The sequence below is a fragment of the Vigna angularis genome, chromosome 10, assembly GCF_016808095.1.
Source record: "Vigna angularis cultivar LongXiaoDou No.4 chromosome 10, ASM1680809v1, whole genome shotgun sequence".
In the NCBI taxonomy this organism is placed as follows: Eukaryota; Viridiplantae; Streptophyta; class Magnoliopsida; order Fabales; family Fabaceae; genus Vigna; species Vigna angularis.
The window spans coordinates 11,752,813-11,776,355 of record NC_068979.1 but is presented as its reverse complement, the minus strand read 5'-3'; the positions used below and the strand labels follow the sequence as shown (position 1 = coordinate 11,776,355).

General features: G+C 36.0%; 1 protein-coding gene and 1 long non-coding RNA gene across 2 annotated transcripts; both read right to left on the bottom strand.

Annotated features, from left to right (window-relative positions):
* Window positions 1–18,770: 18,770 nt before the first annotated feature.
* On the bottom strand, window positions 18,771–19,743 carry LOC128194343 (uncharacterized). Its single transcript, XR_008245769.1, has 4 exons — window positions 19,605–19,743; window positions 19,314–19,445; window positions 19,100–19,145; window positions 18,771–18,955 (listed from the first exon to the last, which is right to left on the bottom strand). It is a non-coding gene; the product is annotated as an uncharacterized LOC128194343 (long non-coding RNA).
* A 983-nt stretch (window positions 19,744–20,726) lies between these two features.
* On the bottom strand, window positions 20,727–23,239 carry LOC108335358 (uncharacterized). The gene is made up of 7 exons (XM_017571364.2): window positions 22,899–23,239; window positions 22,613–22,816; window positions 22,292–22,537; window positions 22,123–22,225; window positions 21,876–21,994; window positions 21,658–21,753; window positions 20,727–21,498 (listed from the first exon to the last, which is right to left on the bottom strand). The coding sequence occupies exons 1-7, from the start codon at window positions 23,073–23,075 to the stop codon at window positions 20,959–20,961; spliced, it is 1,485 nt and encodes a 494-aa protein (XP_017426853.1). The 5' UTR covers window positions 23,076–23,239; the 3' UTR covers window positions 20,727–20,958.
* Between the last annotated feature and the right edge of the window lie 304 nt (window positions 23,240–23,543).

The window sequence follows — 23,543 nt, the reverse complement described above, 5'->3', positions numbered from 1 at the left end:
AAGATTATTATTACAATATTAATGTTTTTTTAATTTTATTTATGTGAACTAACAGTTGAATAATCATTATATGAAAAAAGACTACCAAAATTAGTTCTGAACCAATTCGATTCACTTTTCGTAAGTTAAATACCAGGCAGATAAAAATATAACGAATCAACCTGTCTGAAAAAAATTACAAATTTAAGTAATGAGAAAATTACTCAAATGTTATTTTAAACTAATATATTAAATTTTAAATTTTGCTTGATCTTGCGGAATCAAACATATCTTACTAAAAAAATGAAAAATACCGACGAACAAAATTCATTGATAACAATTAATGGACTATTTTTCACGGTTATCGAGGATCAAATATCCGTCGGTAATTTTACTGACGGTAACCATTACCAGTGATATATTGATCAATTCTATAAATTTTATCATAAATTCCTATCTACTATCCCAATATCTAAAAGGTCAGGTGCGACACTTAAATAGAAACCTGGACCTTTAGCACTTAAATACAAACAAGGAATGACTCAAAACTTACCTCGATGGTCTGTGAGCCAACTAATAATTTAGGGCTTCTACACAATCACGAACTCTCCCTCGACGAAGATATAGCAAGCACAAACCTTCGACAACAACAAAAAACGAGTTTAGATTGCAATTACAATGGCTAATCTAGAATGCAAAAAGATACGAAAACCAAACCTATAACAGCTACCACTAAAACATATTTAAGTCAAGGTGATCCATTAAACCAATTCCAATTTTGTAGCAAGCATAATTGTAATAACAAATCAATTACGAACCAATTTCTAATTGGCAGCAAGCATCATTGGCAATCCATTAAACTAATTTCAGAACCAAAACAAGAAGGCAATCCATTCAACACAGACTTACCTCCATCATCCCTCCAAAGCCAGTTTAGGGTTTCTGGACAACCACGAGCCTTCCACCACCAGCAGCCACTGTGACTCAATGACCACCGCCACCCAATAGGACCCTCGTGCCACCCTTGTGCCACCCTCGCGCCACCACTGTCGTGCTACCACCATCACGCTCGCACCACCACCGCCGCGCATTTCGCCATCAGGGTCACGCCACTATCCCCACACCACCGCCACCAACATCCATCATAGTGCCACCACCTGGGGTGTTCGGATTGAGGGTTGGAGGAGGTTTGGGGAAGGGTTTTTGGTGGAAAACGAAAATGGGGGCAAAGGGAAACCAGATTCTGATTTCATAAACTTGAAAAACTTACTAACGGTTATCGCCCGCTGATAATGAGTGATGACGTTTATCGATGATATTACCAGCGAATATATTTGTCGGTATCCATTGCCAACGACCATAGACCTGTCAATAAGTATGTGTTTTATCGACGAATCATGAGTCGTTGGTAATAATTCATCGGTAATATAGTATTTTCTTGTACTGTTATAAAGTTATTATCTCGACACCACTTTTTCATTATTCGGTATCCATCTTCCATGCCTTCTTTTTCTACCATCAAAGGGGATACCTTCAAAAGATTCTCTAACGATCAAGTCAACAATTGATCAGAGATTCTTGTCAAATCTGAATTAAATGTAAAAGTAAAGTCAAACTACCATTAAAATAAATGTTTATAGGCGTACCTTGTTGACTATGGCCCATTCGAATGAGCAACAATTATAGGTTCATTGACCTTAAGGTCAATGATCAACCTACCTGGGAAGTCAGGCTTGTCTTTGGCTAAGTCTTGCTTTAGCAAATAAGGTCTTTGGCGAATCCGACATTTGATAATTCGACTTGATGGCCCTTCACAAAGTATCTCAAGGTTGTCGTGTTGGTTGTAGGCTATCCAACACTAGGTGTCCGATAACCAGTATCATGTATACTTGAGTTGTAGGCCATGATTAGTAGGATCAAAGGGCCTATGACTATACACAGTACATCAGCCCCCTAGTCTTTTTATGCACTGAAGGCATACAAAGAGTGACAGTGCTCTGTAATTGAAGTGTGGCGTTGAGGTTCTTTCCCAAATGTCAAACTACAAATGGGCTCGACTACTTGAGTCTTGGTCGCATAACAATTACTTCAGGCATGAGGTGTCAGAGGATATCAATTCACTGAAAAGAGTATGTCATTGACTGCATCTGTCATGGCAAGGAAAGTTATGAGGACGATTTCTTCTATGTTTATACGAACAATTTTACACAACTTCATGTCTCATTATCATTTGATGAGTTCACAAAGGGATGTTCTTCGCCTTGTAAATGTGGCACCAATAAAATTGCACCCCAACGGGTGGGGATATATCAAAGCTTTCAAGCTAATCTTTATACCTAAACTTGTCCCCTGAGTGTTTTTTTGTATTTCTATTTCACACATCCTCAGGAACTAGTGGCGTGAGTTTCACTAATATGGAAGTCGAAGGCTTCATTATTTGATCCATATTCAGACTTTTTTTAAAAAAATTAAGAAGAGATTTTTTCATGTGGTGATCAACTAGAGTGGTCAGTTTCACTTTTATGATGATAAAGAGAACAAAAGGTTTATTTTTACTAAACCGACAACCCTTTATGATACTAAGAATGAACCTGGGATACCCTGTTTGTGGAGGACCGAAAAGTCATAAAAGTGTTGGAGAAGTTACCCCAAAGGATGCCAACCTAACATATTGTTAGAATTTATTTATGCAGTAATCCAATTTTTTGAGTTTAGGGATGAGTGTAAAGAAAATTTGTTATATTCGAATGCTTTTTGAACTGATTTGAGTATTTTGTTGTGTTTACAAGCTTCATGGCTCATGATGTTAAAAAGGTTGGGAAAGAGGATGACTTGTTCACCAATATCAGGAACATGAACCAAATGGAAGAGAAGTCAAGGAGATGCGAAGGACCAACATCTGTATCCTGTAGGAACCCAAGCCTGACATCCAACGTTCAGGCTTTGGAAAGAAGAGATCAATACCCATGAAACTGAGGGGTATCAATAAGGAAAGAAAAAGATTAAGGGTCGAGCTCTTGGGCGAGGGAAAATATAACGTTGTAGGGACCTCAATTGGATTTGGGGAGGGGATCTTTGAAATAAGTGATTTGAAAGGTCCTTTAATCCGTTTTTCAACTCCTAACTTACCTTCAACTAGCCAGTAGAGAACGTTTTTCAACACTTGTCAAACCTTTCACAAGCGGTTAGGGAACGTTTTTCAACTCCTGACTTACCTTCAACCAGTTGACAGGGAATGTTTTCCAACTCCTTCCAATCACTCAGAACTGGTCAGGGAACTTTTCCAACTCCTGCCTTACTTAGCGACTGGTTAAACGTACAACAATATACAAAGAGACGTGTCGAAGGTAAAATTAATCCACATCGAAAGCATATTACCTAAAACCCCTTCGCACATTATATCGTGCTCGGGCTTGGGGGGCTTGTATACTGTATGACCACTCGATCAGCCAAGGACCGAGCGATCGACCATCCAGCAAGGAACCTACCAATCCAGAACAGTCATTAACTGGTAATTAATCTGGGCAATAATAGCAATTAATTGGCAGTAAAGGAGAATAATAGTCATTTATTGGTCATTAATAGGCCAGACCTAATGGTAAGATCATTATAATATTTATAAATATATGTCTTACGAAAAAGGCAGACATCCCCACGACTAGGACAAGGAGAAGGGAAAGAATAGTGTAACCTACACTAGTGGAAAATTGATCTTTAACGTTACCCCATAGACGTCCGTCCACCAAAACCCCAACGTAAATAATTGACCGGTGGCATAAATGTAAATAATTCAGTGTGGAGACGTCCGTCCTGGAGGGGCCCGGACGTCTATAATATAATAGACGTCCGTCCTGGAGAGGCTGACATGGGGAGTTGAACCTGTCAGCCTCTTGAAGTCCCTCCTGGAGGGGGCCGAAAGTTTACTATATATAGACGTCCGTCTCCCTCCAGGACGGACGTTCAAGAGGCTGACTGGTGGAGTTGAAGAGTTGAACGTGTCAGCCTTTTGAACGTCCGTCTTTGAGGGGGACGGACGTCTATATATAGTAAACGTCCGGCCCCCTCCAAGACGGACGTTCAAGAGGCTGACTGGTTCAACTCCCCATGTCAGCCACTTGAACGTCCGTCCTGGAGGGGGACGGACGTGTACTATAGACGTCCGTCCCCCTCCAGGATGGACGTTCAAGTGGCTGACATGGGAAGTTGAACCAGTCAGCCTCTTGAACGTCCGTCCTAGAGGGGGCCGGACGTTTACTATATATAGACGTCCGTCCCCCTCTAGGACGGACGTTCAAGAGGCTGACTGGTGGAGTTGAAGAGTTGAACCTGTCAGCCTTTTGAACGTCCGTCCTGGAGGGGGCCGGACGTCTATATATAGTAAACTTTCGGCCCCCTCCAGGACGGACTTCAAGAGGCTGACAGGTTCAACTCCCCATGTCAGCCTCTCCAGGACGGACGTCTATTATATTATAGACGTCCGGGCCCCTCCAGGACGGACGTCTCCACACTGAATTATAGACGTCTCCTGGAGGGGGCCGGACGTTCAAGAAGCTGACAGGTTCAACTCCCCATGTCAGCCACTTGAACGTCCGTCCTGGGAGGGCGCGGACGTCTATAATAGTATTAATATTGTAAATGCGAACCCGCGAGCAGTTACGCTCGTCTTCCCCCCGCGAACGCTGTCTGCGCCATTGATTTTCCAGGTGTGTTTTCTCTCTTTTGGACCGTTTAAATTGACTTTCAATCCGATTACATTGCTCTGTGATGAAATACCTTTGATTTGAACCGAATAAAAATCGTTTTCGGTACGTTTTTTTGCAGTCTCTTGCGTGTTCTTGGGCGGATTCTTTGACTGTTTTTGGGCTACGTTTTACGCCGTTCCCTCCTCGATTTCCCTCCCTTTGACTGTTTTTGGGCTACATTCTTAGGCCGTTCTGGCAGTGCACAAACGGACGTCCAACCCCCCAGCCCCTACCACTAACAATACAGCCAAGTAGACGTCAAGGGTCGAGGCGCCGGATGTCTATATAGACGTCCGGCCTGACACAACGGACGTCTATATAAACGTCCGGCCTGACATAGTGGACGTTTATATAGACGTCCGGCCTAACACAACGGACGTTTATATAAACGTCCGACCTGGCACAACGGACATCTACATAGATGTTACCCGCATAGACGTCCGTTGGAGGTCGGACGTCAAAAGGCCCACAGAACGGACGTCTATAGCCCGTTCTGCACTAGTGCTAGATAATGGAGCGGACAACTTTGAATGTTTTGAGTTAGAAATTTCAACCATACCGAAACATTTTATCATACTTAAAAGGTCTATTTTGTATTTGGAGCATGTATTTAACTTTTATAAATATCTTTATTTAGTATATATTCGACTTGTTTAAAAATATATTTCCACCCAAAGTTTGTCTATCATATAAATCATTCTTTGACTTTTAGACACTAATATTTAAAAAAGAAGAAAATTAAATAAGTAATAAGTCGTTATATTTAAAATAAATAGAAAGCATACGTAGTTTAATTGGCTGTGTTTAGACCTCTTATATTTTGTATGGACACTTATAAGGTACATCTTGAACCAGTTCTATAATATTTTACTGACTAAATAAAAAAATATAAAACATGGGCGTTCATTAAGCACATGATAAAAGGAGAAAAAAAAATTATAAACAAAATACTCCGACAATAAGAAAAAATAGTATATAAAAAATGAACATTTTCTATTAAGAATCTTCAAAACATATAAAATTGGATAATACATAAATAGTAAATAAATAAGTTTGAAATTAAAGATGTATTAATTTCTTATGTAAGTTTGTTTATGATTTGTTCATGTCAAATCTTCTTCTCGTCTATTTTAGGATAGAAGAAACTATAAAACTATCATTATTAATTGTTATGATCATTTTCTTTCTTTAAGTCAACTATTTAATCCTGAAAAATATCTTAATTATTTAATAAAAATATAACAACAAAAATAATTCATATAAAATTGAATTTATTAAATATTATACTATTATAATTGAATATAGATTTATTAATTTATATTCTAATTTAAACTAAATTTAAAATTGTATCTGTATTTTAATTCCACTTTTCTTTTTATTTAGCTTGAAATTTTAAAAATTTAATCCACATACATGTTTTCTTATCTATACGCCAATCAAAGGAATATATATATATATATATATATATATATATATATATATATATATATATATATATATATATATATATATATATATATATATATATATATATATTACTTTACTATATTATCAACATTCCTATAATATATGCTTATTTTACTTATAGGATATAAAGTAAAAATTGTGAAACATTTACCAAGTCAAGGGTTTACCCAACCATCACCATTGGAAACTAATTATTTTAATCCACCTTGCTGCCTTTTTTTATATTATAGTTTGTTTTTTTTTAATAGGCTTAATATGAAAATTCTTATGCGAAGTTGAACGAACCAAATTGATCTGATAAGAAAAAACACCAATAATGTATGTTAGTTTATTTTCATGCTAGCTCAGTGCATCATTGCACGTATTTTAATTGAATAAAATTACCATTGTCCTGATGAAAAAGAGAGAAAAAAGAAAAAGAAAAGTCTCGTCAACTTCAATCCTGCTTTACTTTATTTTTGTTAAAAATAGACCGGACTAATTCTTGACAATTCGTCTAGTCCAATGTGTTTGGAAGTCAACATTAATATTTATCTTATAAAAATAGTTACAAGAATATCAAAAGAAAATCCATCTTTTAAATTAAATCGAATTGAGAATCCAATTATGAGGACAAGGAAAGGTCATTTAAAGCCCACTGCACCTTCAAAAATGGTTTGATTAAAGTTGATAAAATTAATTTTACTTCAATGAAAGGATCGTGGTTGTTGATAAAACAAACCAAGAATTATGTTATTTAAAAAACTACAAATTACCTTTGTTTTGGGTACGAGGTCGAGTCAGTTTAAACACCTACACAATTTCTTCTTTGATATCATCTGGTAGCAACTTCTTCTAGTCTTCGTCTTCACTCCACCATCTGGAGGGGTGGGTACCTACCAAAAGTTCTCTGATACTTAAGTCAGCAAATTGTCTATACGGAAGTTCAAAGCAATGAATAAAAAGTGGTTTGAATTATTAAATATTTAAGCATATCCCTTTAATATAAGTGAAACACTAAGGTTTTTTTAGAAAAAATTCTTACAAAATGATGTCACAAATTTAAAGATGGACAAGGCAAAATTTTAAATTCTATTTAATCTTACAAAACTAATTTATAATAAGAAACTAATTTATAATAAGATGGTGTTTATATCCATTTATATATATATATATATATATATATATATATATATATATATATATATATATTTTGTAAATTTGTTTTATGTTTAGTTGATCCGAGATCATGTACTTCTCACATTTACATATATAAATATGAAGTGTAAGACTAAATACTAATCAAATGAATTTGATACTATTTTAAGTAGTGAATTTTAAACATAATTCAACCTTCCAAAATTGGTTTGTAAGATGAAATTTACATCCTTTTTAATGGTATAAATTGATTTTATATTTTGTTGATGTGGATTGAATAACATAAATGAGGAAATGACACCAAGTAAACACATTCTTTTCCATTGTTTAGTCATATCTATGTCAATTTTAACATGCTTATATTTTGTCATTCTTAATTTCAAGATGAATTAGAAATCTAATGATAAATGTCTAAAATTGGTTAATTTTCCATATAAATCTCACATTTATTATGCCTTAATTACTCATATTTTATAAGTAAACAATCTCTTTTAGCTTATAATTATAGAATGAGGTATTGAATAACGAAAAAGATAAGAAATTGATTATTTTATGATGATTTAAAGCAATTTAATAATGGATATTAACGATGAATTGACAACTCATTTTAACCGATTTAGATTGATTTGGAAGGCTGGTCTGAAACTCTAGTCTGATCAAATAATCTCATAATAATTAAAAGTTCCCATTTAATCTAGAGGATGAAAGACTCATGCACTTAAGGAAACTTTTCATTCTACAAAAGTGGAGGAATCACACTATGTTTAAAAGTTCTTATTAGGTTCTAAGTTCCAAGAATAGGCCTAAATCTACCTTAAAGTACTCAAGCCATTGATAATTTGCATAGTAAATAGACAACATCAATAGTGGTGTAGCTAAAGAGGATGAGATGAAATTCAATCATAGCGTCCTTTCTACTTGATCTATATAATATATACTACTTTCAATATTTTCATACAAAAATTCCGAAAACAAACAACCAACATACTTGCTAAATCCATTGGGATACAATAACCTTATTCGATTATACAAAAACTAACTTGGTGTTAGCCAATAGGTCACAAGTTGATTAGGGGTGGCAATGCACGTCAGCCTAACCCGTTTAGGCCTAACCTACACTTGGCCTACAATATGTAGGATGGACTAGCCCGTCCACATAAAATATGCAGGCTACAAATATTGATTTTCCCTGCATTGGAATTGGCACGCAAGCCTATAGGCTGACTCACATACTTGACTTGATTTTTTTTATCAATTAATGGAAAATTTGATACTCTACGAAATTTCCTTTTATTCACCTTTATGTAGTGGTTGAAAAATTTTCACAATTTTCATACCTGATTCAAAAGTTTTAGCAAAATGAAGTGGTTGAAATTCCATATTATTACATTCTCATCAAACTTAGTAGTCATACATGAAATAGTTGGGACTGCTATGTGAGTGTTTCTGCAAGACAAGAAGAGATAATGAATGAGACACTGAGTATTGTGCTTCACGAGATAAAGAAGATTTCAAAAGCAGAAAATGAACACAAAACAAATAATAAGTGAGTGAGATACATTTTGGGAGAAAACAATTAGGGTTTTGAATTGTTCGCATGCACACGGGCCACCCTGTCTCGTCATAAGCCTGCACAAGCTATGAGTTATGTGGTTCAGACTTATAAGGACCAACAGGCTCAAAACCCCAGCCTGTGCTGCATCTTTTCATACACTAGTGCAGAAAGGGCTATAGACGTCTGTTCTTTAGGCTTTTTGACGTCCGACGTTTGACTGACGTCTTTCCGGGTGACGTCTATGTAGACGTCCGTTGTGTCAGGCCGCACGTCTATATAGGCGTCCGTTGTGTCAGGTCGGACGTCTATATGGACGTCCGCTGTGTCAGGCCGGACGTCTATATAGACGTCCACTGTGAACCTCTCGGACGTCTATACACTACTGCAGAAAGGGCTTTATTAGACGGGTTATTTAGGGTTATTTACGGGTTATTTAGGGTTATTTAGGATTACAGGGTTTGGACGTTTGTTTGTGCACTGCAACACGTCTGAAGAGTAGATTCGAAATGAAAATGGAGGAAGATGGAGGAGTAAACGACCTAAAACGTAGGCCAAAAAACGCCGCCCAAGAACACGCAACAAACTGCACCAAAATGCACCGAAAACGATTTTTACACTAGTAAAAAAGTTGGTTTTAAACTCGCGTTATAGGCATCGGTTTAGGTGAAACCGAAGCCTATGAAAATACGGTGGCATATTACCTCGGTTAAAGCAACGACCGAAGTCTAAAAGCTACGAAACAGTGTTTATGCCTCGGTTTAAACGGAAACCGAGGTATATAGTCATTTTATATTCTTTTTTCATTTTTTTATGAGGATTATATGCCTCGGTTAGATGTAGAACCGAGACCTATACGCATCTATTGTTTCGGGTGAGAGAGAACCGAGTCATATGCACGTATTTTAACTGACCTTTCATTTCCTTCTTCCTCCAGATCTCACTCCCACTCTCGCTCCCTCCTCTCCCTCCTTTCCCCAGATCTCACTCCCACTCTCGCTCCCTGCTCTCCCTCCTTTCCTTCTTCCTCCCCACCCTCGCTCCCTCGCTCTCCCTCCTTTCCTTCTTCCTCCCCACCCTCGCTCCCTCGCTCTCCCTTCTTTCCTCCAGATCTCACTCCCTCCTTTATCTCTCGTCTCACTCTCATCTCACTCTCATCTCCCCTCTCGTTCCCACTCTCATCTCCCCTCTCGTTCCCACTCTGATCTCTCTTCTCCTCTCCCACTTGACAGCCACGGTGCGAGGACGAGACGCGATGGTGGCGGGCGTTGAAAGCGGAGGAGAGGCGCGATGGTGGTCGGCGTCGAAAGCGAAGGGGGCGCGATGGTGGCCGGCTTCGAAATCGGAGGGGAGTCGCGATGGTGGCCGGCGTCGAAAGCGGAGGGGAGGCGCGATCTAAGGTGTTTGGTGGGAGGTTCATCGATCTACGAATCGCGGTGGTTTTTGTGGAGGCGAGGTGGCGGCTAGGTCACACCGCGAACGCAACGGCGACGAGGACGCAGCGGCGGCGAGGACGCGGCGGTGGCGTGCATGGAGGGGCGAAGGGCGGATCTGTGGCGGTGGACGGAGGATTCGCGGAAGGAGGCCACAGCGAAGGTCACCTTCAGAGTTTCTTCGTCTCTGCTTCTGAGTTTCTTCAGCTTAAGCTTCATATCTCTATATTTGAGTTTCTGAATCTGATTTTTTTCTCATTGTAATTTGTGGGTTGTAATTTGGACAGATTGTTGACGATTATTGGTTGTTGTAATACTGGGAAATTGAGTTAGATGATTTCTGTTATGATTTTCTGTTAGATGGAGTTATTGATTTTCTGCTGCATCTGTTGTAATACTGGGTTTAGTTAGATGGAGTTCATGATTTCTGCTATGATTTTCTTGTTCTTGGTTGTGTTAGATTCTGGAGCTGAATGGGAAATTGAGTTTGATTGGCATGAATGAACGAGAACGAGGAAAGTCTGGAAAAAAAAACCATATACGCTATTGCCTCGGTTCTTAGATAACCGAGGCATATTTTTGTTTCTATTTATCTCGGTCAATAACCGAAGCATAAACCTTAAATTTTTTACTTCGCCTTCGAATGCCTCGGTTGTAGAACCGAGGTCTATACACATTTACAACCGGTGCCTTTATGCTTTATTGTACTAGTGTTAATCGGTCCAAATGAAAGATATTTCATCACTAAACAATTTAATCGGAATAAAAGTAAGATTAAATGGTCCAAAACAGATAAAAACCAACCTGGAAATGCAAGGCGCAGAGGGAACTCTCACGAGTTCGCATAACTCCTCGCGGGTTCGCGTTTTGGTGTGTATGTCCTTATTTTAAACGTCTTTTGAACGTCTGTTGTGGCGGGGGATGGACGTCTATATAAAGTAGACGTCCGGCCCCCTCCAAGACGGACGTTCAAGGGCTGACGGGTTGAATTACCCTGTCAGCCTCTTGAAAGTCCGTCTTGGAGGGGGACGCACGTCTATATATAGTAAACGTCCGTCCCCCTCCAGGACAGACGTTCAAGAGGCTGACAGAGTAGTTCAACCCGTCAGCCTCTTGAACGTCCGTCCTGGAGGGGGACGAACGTTTACTATATATAGACGTCCGTCCCCCTCCAGGACGGACGTTCAAGAGACTGATGGGTTCAACTACCCTGTCAGCCCTTGAACGTCCGTCCTGGAGGGGGACGGACATCTATATATAGTAAACGTCTGTCCCCCTCCAAGACGGACGTTCAAGAGGCTGACAGAGTAGTTCAACCCGTCAGCCTCTTGATCCGTCCTGGAGGGGGACGGACGTTTACTATATATAGACGTCTGTCCCCTTCCAAGATGGACGTTCAAGAGACTAATGGGTTCAACTACCCTGTCAGCCCTTGAACGTCCGTCCTGGAGGGGGACGGACGTCTATATATAGTAAACGTTCGTCCCCCTCCAGCACGGACGTTCAAAAGGCCGAATCTTCAACTCTCCCGTCAGGCTTTTGAACGTCCATTAGAGGGATCGGACGTCTACTATATTATAGACGTCCGACCCCCTCTAGGACGGACGTCTCCACACTCAATTATTTACATTTATGCCACCAGTCAATTATTTACGTTGGGGTTTTGGTGGACAAACGTCTATGGGTGACGTTAAAAATCAATTCTGCACTAGTGATGACAAGCTTGTGGACTAGCTCGCCTAGTCCATCCACATTATTACTACCCTGACTTAATAACTTTTAAAACTTAATATTGTGTGTGATGTTAGGACTTCTAAGACTTAAGCCTAATAAACATAAAAATCTTAATCCAAATTTATCCCATCATCTAACATTATGTTATGTTAAAAAGAGTAAAATAAATAATATAAAAAAAATAACATATAAATATAATATCTAAAAGTTTTCAATTGATACCGTATCGTTATTGTTTATATAGATTTGTTTTCGAGTTACAAAATGTCAAACTAAAAAAAACAAAAATCATCTGACAACAAAAGAATCCAATTTTTTTATTCAATTACACAATGTCAAGGAAAAACAGTATTGTTATCTAAAAGAAGCTAAGTATGAAATATTAAATATAAAAATAAGATTTCTCATAAAGGAATTCGAATTATGGAACTAAATTTAAAACAGTAAAAGGATCATTTTCTCAACGGTTATATAATATTTATACATTATTGAATTACACTCATTTGAAAGTTATTTTTTATCAAATATTACTATCTCAATTCACTAGTAAAAAAAGAAGATTTAAAATCGCTATATACGCTTCGGTTTAAGTAAACCCGAAACATATAAAAGCGCGGTGGCAGAATCGTAAATAAAGCTAACATATATGTCTCGGTTAAGCTAAGACCCGCGATAGAATAATGATATTGCACCGGTTAATCTGAGACCCGAGGCCTATATCACTGCTACGTCAGACTTAAAGGCCTCGGTTCATTAAGAACCGAAATCGTAAATGGTTTCCAGCACTTTATACCTCGGGTTGGCCATTTAACTGATGCCAAAGTAATAGCTTATTTTCCCTGCCACTCTGCACTTAGTGTCTTTGCGTCAAATCAACACTTCCACGGCTTCTCTTTCCTCAGCTTCTCCTTCCTCCTGCTCTCCATTCTTCCTCTGCGTCGCGGGTTCCACCACCTCTTCCACGGCTGCCTCTGCGTCGCGGGTTTCATCCACCGCTCCAGATCGCGACCTTTGCGTCCGGGTTCCTCCAGATCGCGACCTCTGCCTCTGCCTCTGCCGGAAATAGGGTTCCTCCACCGCGCCACCGTCACTGCTGCGTCTGCCTCCGATAGTGCTCCAGATCGCGACCTCTGCGTCGCGGGTTCCTCTAAATCGCGACCTCTGCCTCTGCCTCTGCCGGAAATAGGGTTCCTCCACCGCGCCACCGTCACTGCTGCGTCTGCCTCCGACAGTGCTCCAGATCACGACCTTTGCGTCGCGGGTTCCTCCAGATCGTGACCTCTGCCTCTGCCTCTGCCGGAAATAGGGTTCCTCCACCGCGCCACCGTCACTGCTGCCTCTGCCTCTGCCTCCGACAGTGCTCCAGATCGCGAAGCCCTAAATCAGCGTTCAACCTCGCGCGAGTTCGTATCCTCCGCCTTGGCCACCATCGGCGTTTCTCCCCCAACGGTGAGTGGGTCGCCTCCGGCCCGGCACCATCGCGCGTTTCTCCCTCAACGGCGACTGGGTCGCCTCCGCCTCCTGTACCGTCACGATCTGGGGCACGCGATCTTCAGTCCCGACGGCCACCGCAAAACTTCTGATTTGTTGATGATGTCTTTTGTTGATGTTGTATACTGTGCTATGAAGCTTCTGCGTTGTGCATTTCTGATATGTTGTTGTTTTTGCTGTGAACCCCCAAATGGCTGGACGGCTGAGGACGGCTGAGGACGGCTGAGGATGGCTAAATAAAAAAAATCAAAAAAATAATACGTTACTGCCTCGGTTACTTGGAAACCGAGGCATAATCCTATTCTTTTTGACTCGACCAGCAACCGAGGCATAAAACCTACTATTTTTTATCTCGTTCGTATACGCCTCGGTTGTAGAACCGGGACCTATAAGAAAAAGTAACTGGTGCCATTTCCTCTTATTGTACTAGTGATTATCTTAAATTCCATTGAATTTCAAAAATTTTACCATCAATTTGTCAATAAATTATTTGTTGATAAATTTTACCAACAAATATAAAATTTTGTCAAATTTTTTATATCGTTATCAATAAAAAAAAAGTATGTCAATAAATATCAAGAAAAAAAAATGATAATAAATATTTGTTGGTTATCCATTGATTATTATCGAAAAAAATTTATTGTCAATAAAATCATGTGCAATATGGTTCTTGTTCCTCTTTCCTTTTTCTTTTCTTTTTTTGTTTTTTTTCTTTCTCTTCTTCTCTTCTCTTCCTTTAGTTTAGTTTCATCATTATTGTCGCTAGTTCTTCTTCTTCTTCCTACTTCTCATCCTTCTCATTTTCTTTTTTTTTCTTCTTTTTTCTTTCTCTCTCTTCCTTTTTCTCCTTCAATACCACTATCATTTCCAAAATTGTCATCGTTGTTGCATCATCTCTTCCTCCCCGTATTTATTTTCCTTATTCTTCTTGTTCTTATCTTTTTTCATACATCTCTAATTAATCTATAAATATATTTCATTAGATTAGGGAGAAAATTGGCATTGAATTTATTGACAAATTTATCGACAAATTTTTATAAATAATCAAAATTCTATTTCATTGACAAATTTACTCATAAATTACTGCAATATTCAAAACTCAAAACAAGTGTTATTTTGTTGACAGAATTTATCAACGAAAAAAATTCATTGATAACAACAATTCTAGATTCCCTACATAGTTTACTCATGAAATTTGCCAACAAATATTTAACAATGGATATTTTCATTAGTATTTTAAATTTTACTTTACCAACAAGTTTTACCAACAAATTTATATTCATTTATAAAATTAGTCAATAAATAATGTTTTATTGGTGGATTTAATTTAATTTGTAAAATTTTGTTAATAATTAAATAATTTCTTTAAGTAATAGAGTTGAAGATGAAAATAATTTTTACTTTGAAAATATGAATGTGATAATCAAACTTGTACTTGTTCTATCTCAATATATTTATGTTATTTGAATAAATCGAAGGTTCTTTTTATTTGTAGGATTATTATATTGTATTAGGGCGGAGGATAGTCAAATACAAAAAATATTTAGTTCAGGAAGTTCTTTCAAGGAAATATGTCAACATGATTTTTATCTTCTTGTTTATGTTTGTACATATATCAAGTTTTTTATATGGGTGGAAGAAATCCAATTATTGTCTTGTTTATATATATTTGTTATTGTTGAAAAAAAAATGTAATAGAAAGTCATTGACTTGTTATGCTTACTTAGTTTAATATATAAATTATACAGTGTGAAACATAAATTGACTTATATAATAGGAAGTCATTTGACTTGTTATGCTTACTTACTTTAACAAATAAATTATATATAGTGTGAAACATAAATTGAAGATTATAAACATAAATATTATGTGATGTTATGTGAAGAGAGTGTTGACCACTGTATGATGATGAAAGAATGACATTCAACATAGTTAAGCAATATCTTTGCTTGAAATTACCAAATTTTGTGAGAGTACAAACTTGAAGTTTTTTTTTTTTAATGTTTTCTGAATAACTTGCAAACTTATTTTTAGCTGATGAGGAACTTTTTAATTATTGAGATATCATATATTGTAATGTTATAACTAATTTCAAGGAAAATAATTAAGAGAAAACTAATCAAATTCTAGAAAGATATCTTTTTTCACCGTTGAGTTTTAAACCGACTTAAAAACTGCATTTTTTTCATATGTAAGTGCAGACAAAATCTTACTTTTTATATTATCCATAACCGTTGAATAATTACCATAAAAAAGTATTTATATATTTCGAGTTTACCTCTATGCTGAAAGTGGTGAAAAGAAAGTCAAACAATTCTAGCTTATGATTAAGTATATAATTTTTAAGCAGTTTTTTTTATATCATTTACAACATTTTTCATCAATTGGTTTTTTATCAACAATAAATAATTAATATAATATAAGAGTACTTATGGTGATGCTATGATCTTTTTACATTCCTATCATTAGTACACATTAAACATATATATTTCATATGGTATATTTCTAAAGTATATAATAATCTTCTATTATACCATTGTTTAAGAATATTGGATTCATATATTTTCTTTCTTTCTTATACAATGTTTAACGCTATCATTCTATTTAATATAATATTTAGATTCATACTTGAATTAATACATCGTATCTAACATAAGTTTCATTTTAATACCCACTAAGTTTATGATAAAACAATTGAGACAGATTATCTCGTATCTTCAAATTGTTAATCTTACATTTTCCAGGCACTTTACAGAGCTTGTTTTTTCCAGCATCGTCATGTTGAGGCCCCTAACACTACAAAAATGTTTAATTTTATCGGAGGTTTTTTTTTACATTTTCGGGAGTTTTAACCTTTCCTAAATACATTTCCCGCGGTTTATAAAACCCTCGGTAAAACCAGCATCGGTAATAATTACTGGCGGTTTTCTAAGAAAACCGCTACTATTTTCGAGAGTTTTAAAATCGCCGGCAATTACCAGGGATTTTTTGCAAAACCGCCGGTAATTATCGGGGTTCTCAAAACAGCTAATATTTACTGGTATAGAACCGTCGGTACTTCCTATGTTACTTTTTAAAAGCACAAATAATTTTATTTTTTTATATAATTGAAATGATTTAATTATCATTAAAAAATAATTTAACAATGAAAGATACAAATGAAATAATTTGAAATTAAAATTAAATATTATTATATAAAATAATTAAACACTGTTCAATTCAACCCAATCAATTATTCAATAAGAAACAACATTGTTCAAATAAAAATTAAAAATAGGATATGTTCTTAACAATTATTAATTTCAATACAAAACCTACGCCAAATACACAAAATCCAATATCTACTGCAATTCTCGTTCTAGCCATAAAACAACACATTCAAAATGTTGCTTTATACTTGAACTACACCACCAAAACTGCTCAGCTCCATTTAATTCATTTGCGAGAAAAGTTGCACCTCAAATCTTTAAGTATTCAGAACAAAGTAAAAGTGCATACTTTTCTGATACATGCATGGAGCCAATATCTACTTCTTCGTCTTCAAAATCAACCAAAAGTGATAACCATGGAGCTTTTATTAACATGAAAGCAATTTTTCTCCAAGAATTTCAAATGTCTCATCCCTAAGAAAACAAGAAAAATTGTTAAGTAGACAAATCTAAAATATAAGATAACATACACAAGTTATTAACGATTTAACTAGAACTTTTTCCATTGTTAAAAGCAATCAAAGACGGTTTTGTAGCAAAATAGATTTTTAAACTTGTCACAACTGAAACTGTGAAACAGAGTACGTTGCACTGGAATTGTGTACAAAGCCTAGGTAGTGGTTGTTTCTATTGTGTTCAAGTAGAAAAGGGCTAAAATAATAAATTCACAATTAAATAAAAAAGATCATTTCCATCACATTAAACCTCATTTCAGGAGGTAAGAGAACATGCTTAAAATGATTGAATGACATTCAAAGATAAATGAATCAACTAAAATTTACAAAAAATGGTAAACAGAACATTTGAGGCCCTGTTAGCTCACTTGCATATTCAATAAAATAACATAGCAATATCATTAGTAATAAAAAAATTATTTTAGGATTACCATCCCGTCCTACTGCTTTAACTCCTCACTTAGTGAAATAGTAAGCTTATGTAAGAAAATAGATTAGAATATATATATATATATATATATATATATATATATATATATATATATATATATATATATATATATATATATATATATATATATATATATATGATTTTTCTAAGTTAATCCACTTCCATTTTTTTTATTCTGTAAAGGAGATTAAAATGATAAACGAGGAATAAAATAATGGAGAAACTAATTGGTTCCTTGAATCAAACATAATGCAATGAGATAGGAGTCATGATGTTAGATATAATACCAGAATCAAACATGAGAATGAGACCAGTTCCAAAAGAATAATCCCCTGATGCCAATGGGCGATAAGGTTTGTTTATCTGCAATACAACATTTGGCACAGATCATTATTTGTTTATCTGAAATAGAATGATAAAAATAACTAGTTATTATGCTCACAGTACTAGTAATTTAAGTAAAGTAGAAAATTTATGTTACATAAGCAAAGTAGCTTATGTAACAAAGTAGAAAAGTAAAAAGAAGAATATAATAGTATAACACCCAAAAAAATGGAAGTGGATAAACTAAGAATTGACACATGATGTTTGTCTTTGTCTTCTTGTAATAATATTAAAAAAATGCTTTTTTAAAATATGTACTAGTTACAATCAATAAATAATATGTTTAATTAAATATAAAGTCGACTTAAATACATAACATAAAACACCAATGACTACTCCCTTTAGATTAACTTTCATACCAGGATACTTTAGTCCTTTCATCTCTTTCAATTATTAGTTTTAGAGACCAATCTCTGTCATCAATCAATGATTTCTTCAATGTCTAAAGTGGTATGCCATTTACTTTTTCATGTTAAATTATTCCATGATAATAATCTTATGCACTATTGAATCTTCTGCTACTTCTTATCAACCACAGAACCAAACAACCCCTACAAAAATAACACGAATGCTTTTACTTATTCATAATTATTATAAAATAAGTTACTTTAATGACATTTTCAACGAAATTCACCAATCAACCTTTAAAACCAGTAGAGAAATTTTCAAATGTAATCAGATGAGGGAATGGATAAGAACAAATGAAATGTAAGGTTTACCTCATAAGAAGGAAACATATTAGTCTCTATGTCACGTTCAAAACCTGTAGACAAATTTTCAAATTGCTTTTGTGGTTCAGCAGCATCTACTTCTCCATGAAACAAGTCCAGCTCCAACTTTATTAGTTCACGAAGCTGACTCAGAATTTCTTTTCCATGAATCAAGCCATTGAATGAGAAGGGTTTGCTCACATTCAAATCTCTTTGGTCAAATAAAATATAGCACTGAAGTTAAAGACTAATCAACGAATGTTCCTCTCATATATATATATATATATATATATATGCAAGAAAATTCAAATCGTCAAGATCATCAATGGAAACTTTACATAAGGACCATACATACCAGTGACGTTGACAGAGTGAATGAAGACCAAGCTCTTCGGTTGTTTCTACAACATTCATTGTATTAGGAAGATCTTGCTTGTTGGCAAAGACAACCACAACAACATCTCTAAGTTCATATTAAAACAAATCAACATTAACATTCAAAAACTACCCCAATAAATTTCCAGTATACTGTACTTCTACGACATTTAATCCTAAAATTCATTACTTACATTATATTTATCTATTTGTACTAAATCAGAAAAGCCCCAAATCAGACCACGAGCTAGATTCGTGCAACCATCAACACCTCACTGTCTGCATCTTCTTCACGAGCCAGCTACCTGCATTCACGAGCCAGCTACCTGCATTCACGAACAAAAGAAACCCCAAATCAAATTGAAATCGCACCAGCAGTGAACCAGCACCGTAAAACTCTCGCAAATCACATTTTTCTTGCGCATAAACTTGCAAAATCAGAATCCAATTCGTAAACAGACAAAAGCAAAACCTCCATCACTAACCTTCATCGCATCGAAATCGTACTACAGTCATGGCCTCACGCCGCTAGAGAAGCAAAACGCGACGTGGAGAGGTGAAAAAGGAAAAGTGAGGAAGGAAAGAGAAATTGAGAGGCGCGACGTGGAGAAAGAGAAGAAAAAGTGCGGCGTGGAGAAGGAAAAAGGAGAAGAGAAGACGCGAAGATTGAAAATGAAATGTGAGGCGCGAAGACGATGAAAAGTGAAAATTAGGGTTTGGTTATTGGGTTCTATTAAAGAATCACCAAAAATATGTTTTAAAAAATTTATAAAAGCAATTTAACTATTGTTTTGTTTAATAATCTGTAAAAAAAAAAGTTAAGTTTTTGCGATTTTTAAATAAAACAGCCATAAATTATTAGGGGTTTTAACCCCCAGAAAAAAACCCTTACTAAATTATGTTAATTTTGTAGTGTAAAAACCTTCGTTTTTTCAATGTATGATAGTTGATAGAATTGTTATCTTACAACACATTATAAAGTGTCAACCCCACATTTTTCTATCAGCAAAAGAACATGTATACTAATATACAATAGACATTCTCGACCCTTTTACAAAAACCCAGCACGACAGATTTATCACCAGTTTGCAACACAGTATTGTGTTCTTATGCTAAATTAAGTTTCAATTCCCAGTGTTCCTACACCTATATAAAACTGTTAGTATTTTGAGGTTGTGAGGAGTAGTTGATGGGATAGAGAAAATGTAAAGATAGTTGAATGTAGAAGTAGTAGTTGGAAGAAGTGTTGTAGTTGTCTTTAGTTGTAGTACATGTTGACTTCTTACAAATGGTAGATGTTGGCTACATCTTGCATCAAATGGTAGAGTTCATGGGTATTTATAGACCCATAGATTATTCTAGAACATACTAGCCTGTGGAATGTTCTAGTGAGAAGCCAAAATTGTCCCAGAAGCATTGGTACAATACAAAATGTGTAACACCTTTTTAACCCAATTATAACTTGTGAATGATGCCACACACACCACTTATCTGCTTTTGTATATATTATGGTTTCTCTCGGCTAACATATCCTTAAAATAAAAACTCTACCATTTTTTTTTCTTTATTTGAGAGCTTAAAAGAAAAGAAAACATATGTTACAGGAACATGAAAACTTTATTAGATGGGTTCACAAATAGAACTCAAAGAAACACATACAACTCTTATTCTTTAACAGAAATTAACTTCAAAGAGTTATCATAACAAACTCCTAAAAAACTATTACAATATATGTTACCTATTCAACCATCACAATTAATGTATACTCATAATAAACATACTTGAGAATTAGAATCAAGAGGATTAATTTTAATTCTAAGGCTCCACACAATATTTGAATCACTCTTTCTCTAGTTTATTGATTAATTGTTGCAACTTCTTCAGATACTTTTTCGTGGGATGATCCAGTATCATCCCTCTTGAAAATCTGAGTTTTCCATACAGCTGTGTAGGCGTTTGATATAAGCAGACATGTTTGTCATCAATATCACTGTGGTTTGAGTTCGAATTTTCAGAGATCTGTGAAGTGACCATATGCATGATCCTGCCTGGTGGATAAAGGCGTCGCCTAGCTGATGTTGTATCTTGACTAACACTATCTTCAGTGATATCTTTCTCCTTACATTTTCCCAATTCAAGATTCCCCATTTGATTCAACAATTTCTCTTCATCATCATCTGAGTCATCATTGTCAGATCCTTCACTGCATGAATCGTATTCATCATCATCAATAGATTCTATGAGTAAGTGCTCTTCACTTAAAATAGGTTCAAAAGTTGTCTCAGAAAATCCAGAAGCTTCAACCAAGTTATCTGACAATGGGTGAATGTTCTCACGTTGGGACCACGGTAACAATGAGTGTTTATGCTTCTTCACAACCTTTAGGCACAGAGAAGGATCAATGTTGTATAAGATAATTAATAACATCACCGAATCAATTAACTGTAAACTCTCGTTAGTGTCTAGTGAATACCTATACAACACAGACTGAGATTTCAATTTTAAATATATATTATAAAGAACGGAGCTTGAAGCTACCTCGGTGCAATAGTTTACTGCATGTTCTGCAATGGCTTTGGCAAAAGATATGCGAGTTCCAACTGCGCTTGAGATGTTTTTATCCTTATTCCGACCCTGTAAATTATTCGATCAATACCTAATAATAAAAGCTTAGAATTCTGCAAAGAATGAAACATTTTCTTCGGTAAATCATCATGAGAAATCAACCAGTTACAATAAATATTGTAGGTTGTTACCTCAGCAATGAAATCATGAACAGAAGAAGCTGACAGTGTTGGCACTATGTCAGAACCATTTACAATGGAAGTGATAAAGGATTTTCCGAACTCAGCCAACTCCAAGGTCATACAGGCAGCTGCAAAAATTACAATTATGAAACTATTAACGTCTTGTTAATAGAAAAGATCATGTAATGATTTTAATTCTAATACAAAACCATATTGAATTAGTTACTCAATGTGTTAATTAAGGAAGTGTGTATACCTGGGCCAAATGTTACACAAGTTGTTGAAGACAATTGTTTAATTTCTCTAAGCTTATAAGTCAATAGTGCAGCAGTACCACCACCTAGGGAGTGTCCAACGATCTATACATATATGGAAATATTATTATCATTATTATGAAAAACATAGTAAGTAACACCAAAAAATACCTTGATTTTGAAGTGGGGGTATTGATGAAGAGCTTCAAGTAGTACAGGAATGCAGCGTTCTCCAATCCAAGAAGCTGCAGCAACCATACCACGGTGTGCATGTCCTGCAACCATGTTGTGATCGAAAGAGACAGGAGCACACAGTGCATCTGTGAGAGTGTCTTTTATGCTACGAGTCCCACGGATGAACACGAGCAAACATTCTGATTCTTTATCACGTATAACCGTGAAAGCAGGCTTCAGAATCTGACATGCAAAATCCATTTTGAGTTCAAATGGCCAAACAAAAATTCATCAACTAGTAATTATTAATGAACGTACCCTAGATGTTCTCTTCCTATAGAGGACATCCTCCTTATCGAATCCTGCAGCAAATAGAAATGCCAGAAAGCGTTTGCCGGTGCTGAAAAGCATGGCACGTGTCAACAATCTCTTCAACTCGTATAACTCCTTTAAAATCTGACGGCCTTTCACTTCTGCACAATCACTTCTTTCTCGGAATTCACTTCCAATCGTTTTCTTATCCTACATAAAAATAGGCAAAACCTCTTTCAACAAGAAGACACTCCCAACATAAATAGATAATAGGTAAGAAGTAGGGAAGCACCTTGTCCAACACAGCATGACCAATGGCTCTGGGCAAGTTGAAGATGTAGCGTCTCTCGGTGTAGCAAAGCAACATTATGGCGTCTGCTAATATGAGGATTACCTCCATCAAATTTTTGGGCGCTTCAAGTGCCCTTCGTTCAATCCTCACACAATTATTTCCATTGATCACCGTCATTATATTTGTGAAGAAGAAGGAAGCACGGCAGAATGGAGGAAGAAGAGTTAAAGAAGATACTAGAATAAATAGTTGGCGTTGGTTTGTGTCTCATGTGCCAAGCATAACCTTATATATATATAGGAACGCGTGATGCAAGTGGTTTTACTTTTCTGGGTTGAATGTGTATGAGTAGGAGTTGCAAGTTGCATAGAAATGAACCACTTGAACAACAAATATAAATAAGAAGGACCACAACTTCTCTTAAGATTTTGGATTTTGGATTAAATACATAATGAAGTGTAGTTCATAGTTCATTCATAAAGATTCCCTCTAATTTCTTGCGTCCAATTATCTAAGATGGTTTGACTTCAACGTGCAGATGCTGGGGTTCGGGCGACTAATCAGTCAACAGGGTGATTGAAGAAGAAAAGAAAATTATTGCAATTGATGCCACTGGGTCCCAGATGTAGTCGCCACATGAAGTGG

What these genes read in the sequence shown, in the direction of transcription:
- LOC108335358 (XM_017571364.2), bottom strand. Translation starts at nt 23,075, where the DNA reads ATGACGGTGATCAATGGAAATAATTGTGTGAGGATTGAACGAAGGGCA. An exon ending in GTCATGCTGTGTTGGACAAG is followed by an intron (nt 22,817 to 22,898) that starts GTGCTTCCCTAC and finishes ATTTTTATGTAG; the next exon opens with GATAAGAAAACGATTGGAAG. An exon ending in TTCATGATTTCATTGCTGAG is followed by an intron (nt 21,754 to 21,875) that starts GTAACAACCTAC and finishes AATAATTTACAG; the next exon opens with GGTCGGAATAAGGATAAAAA.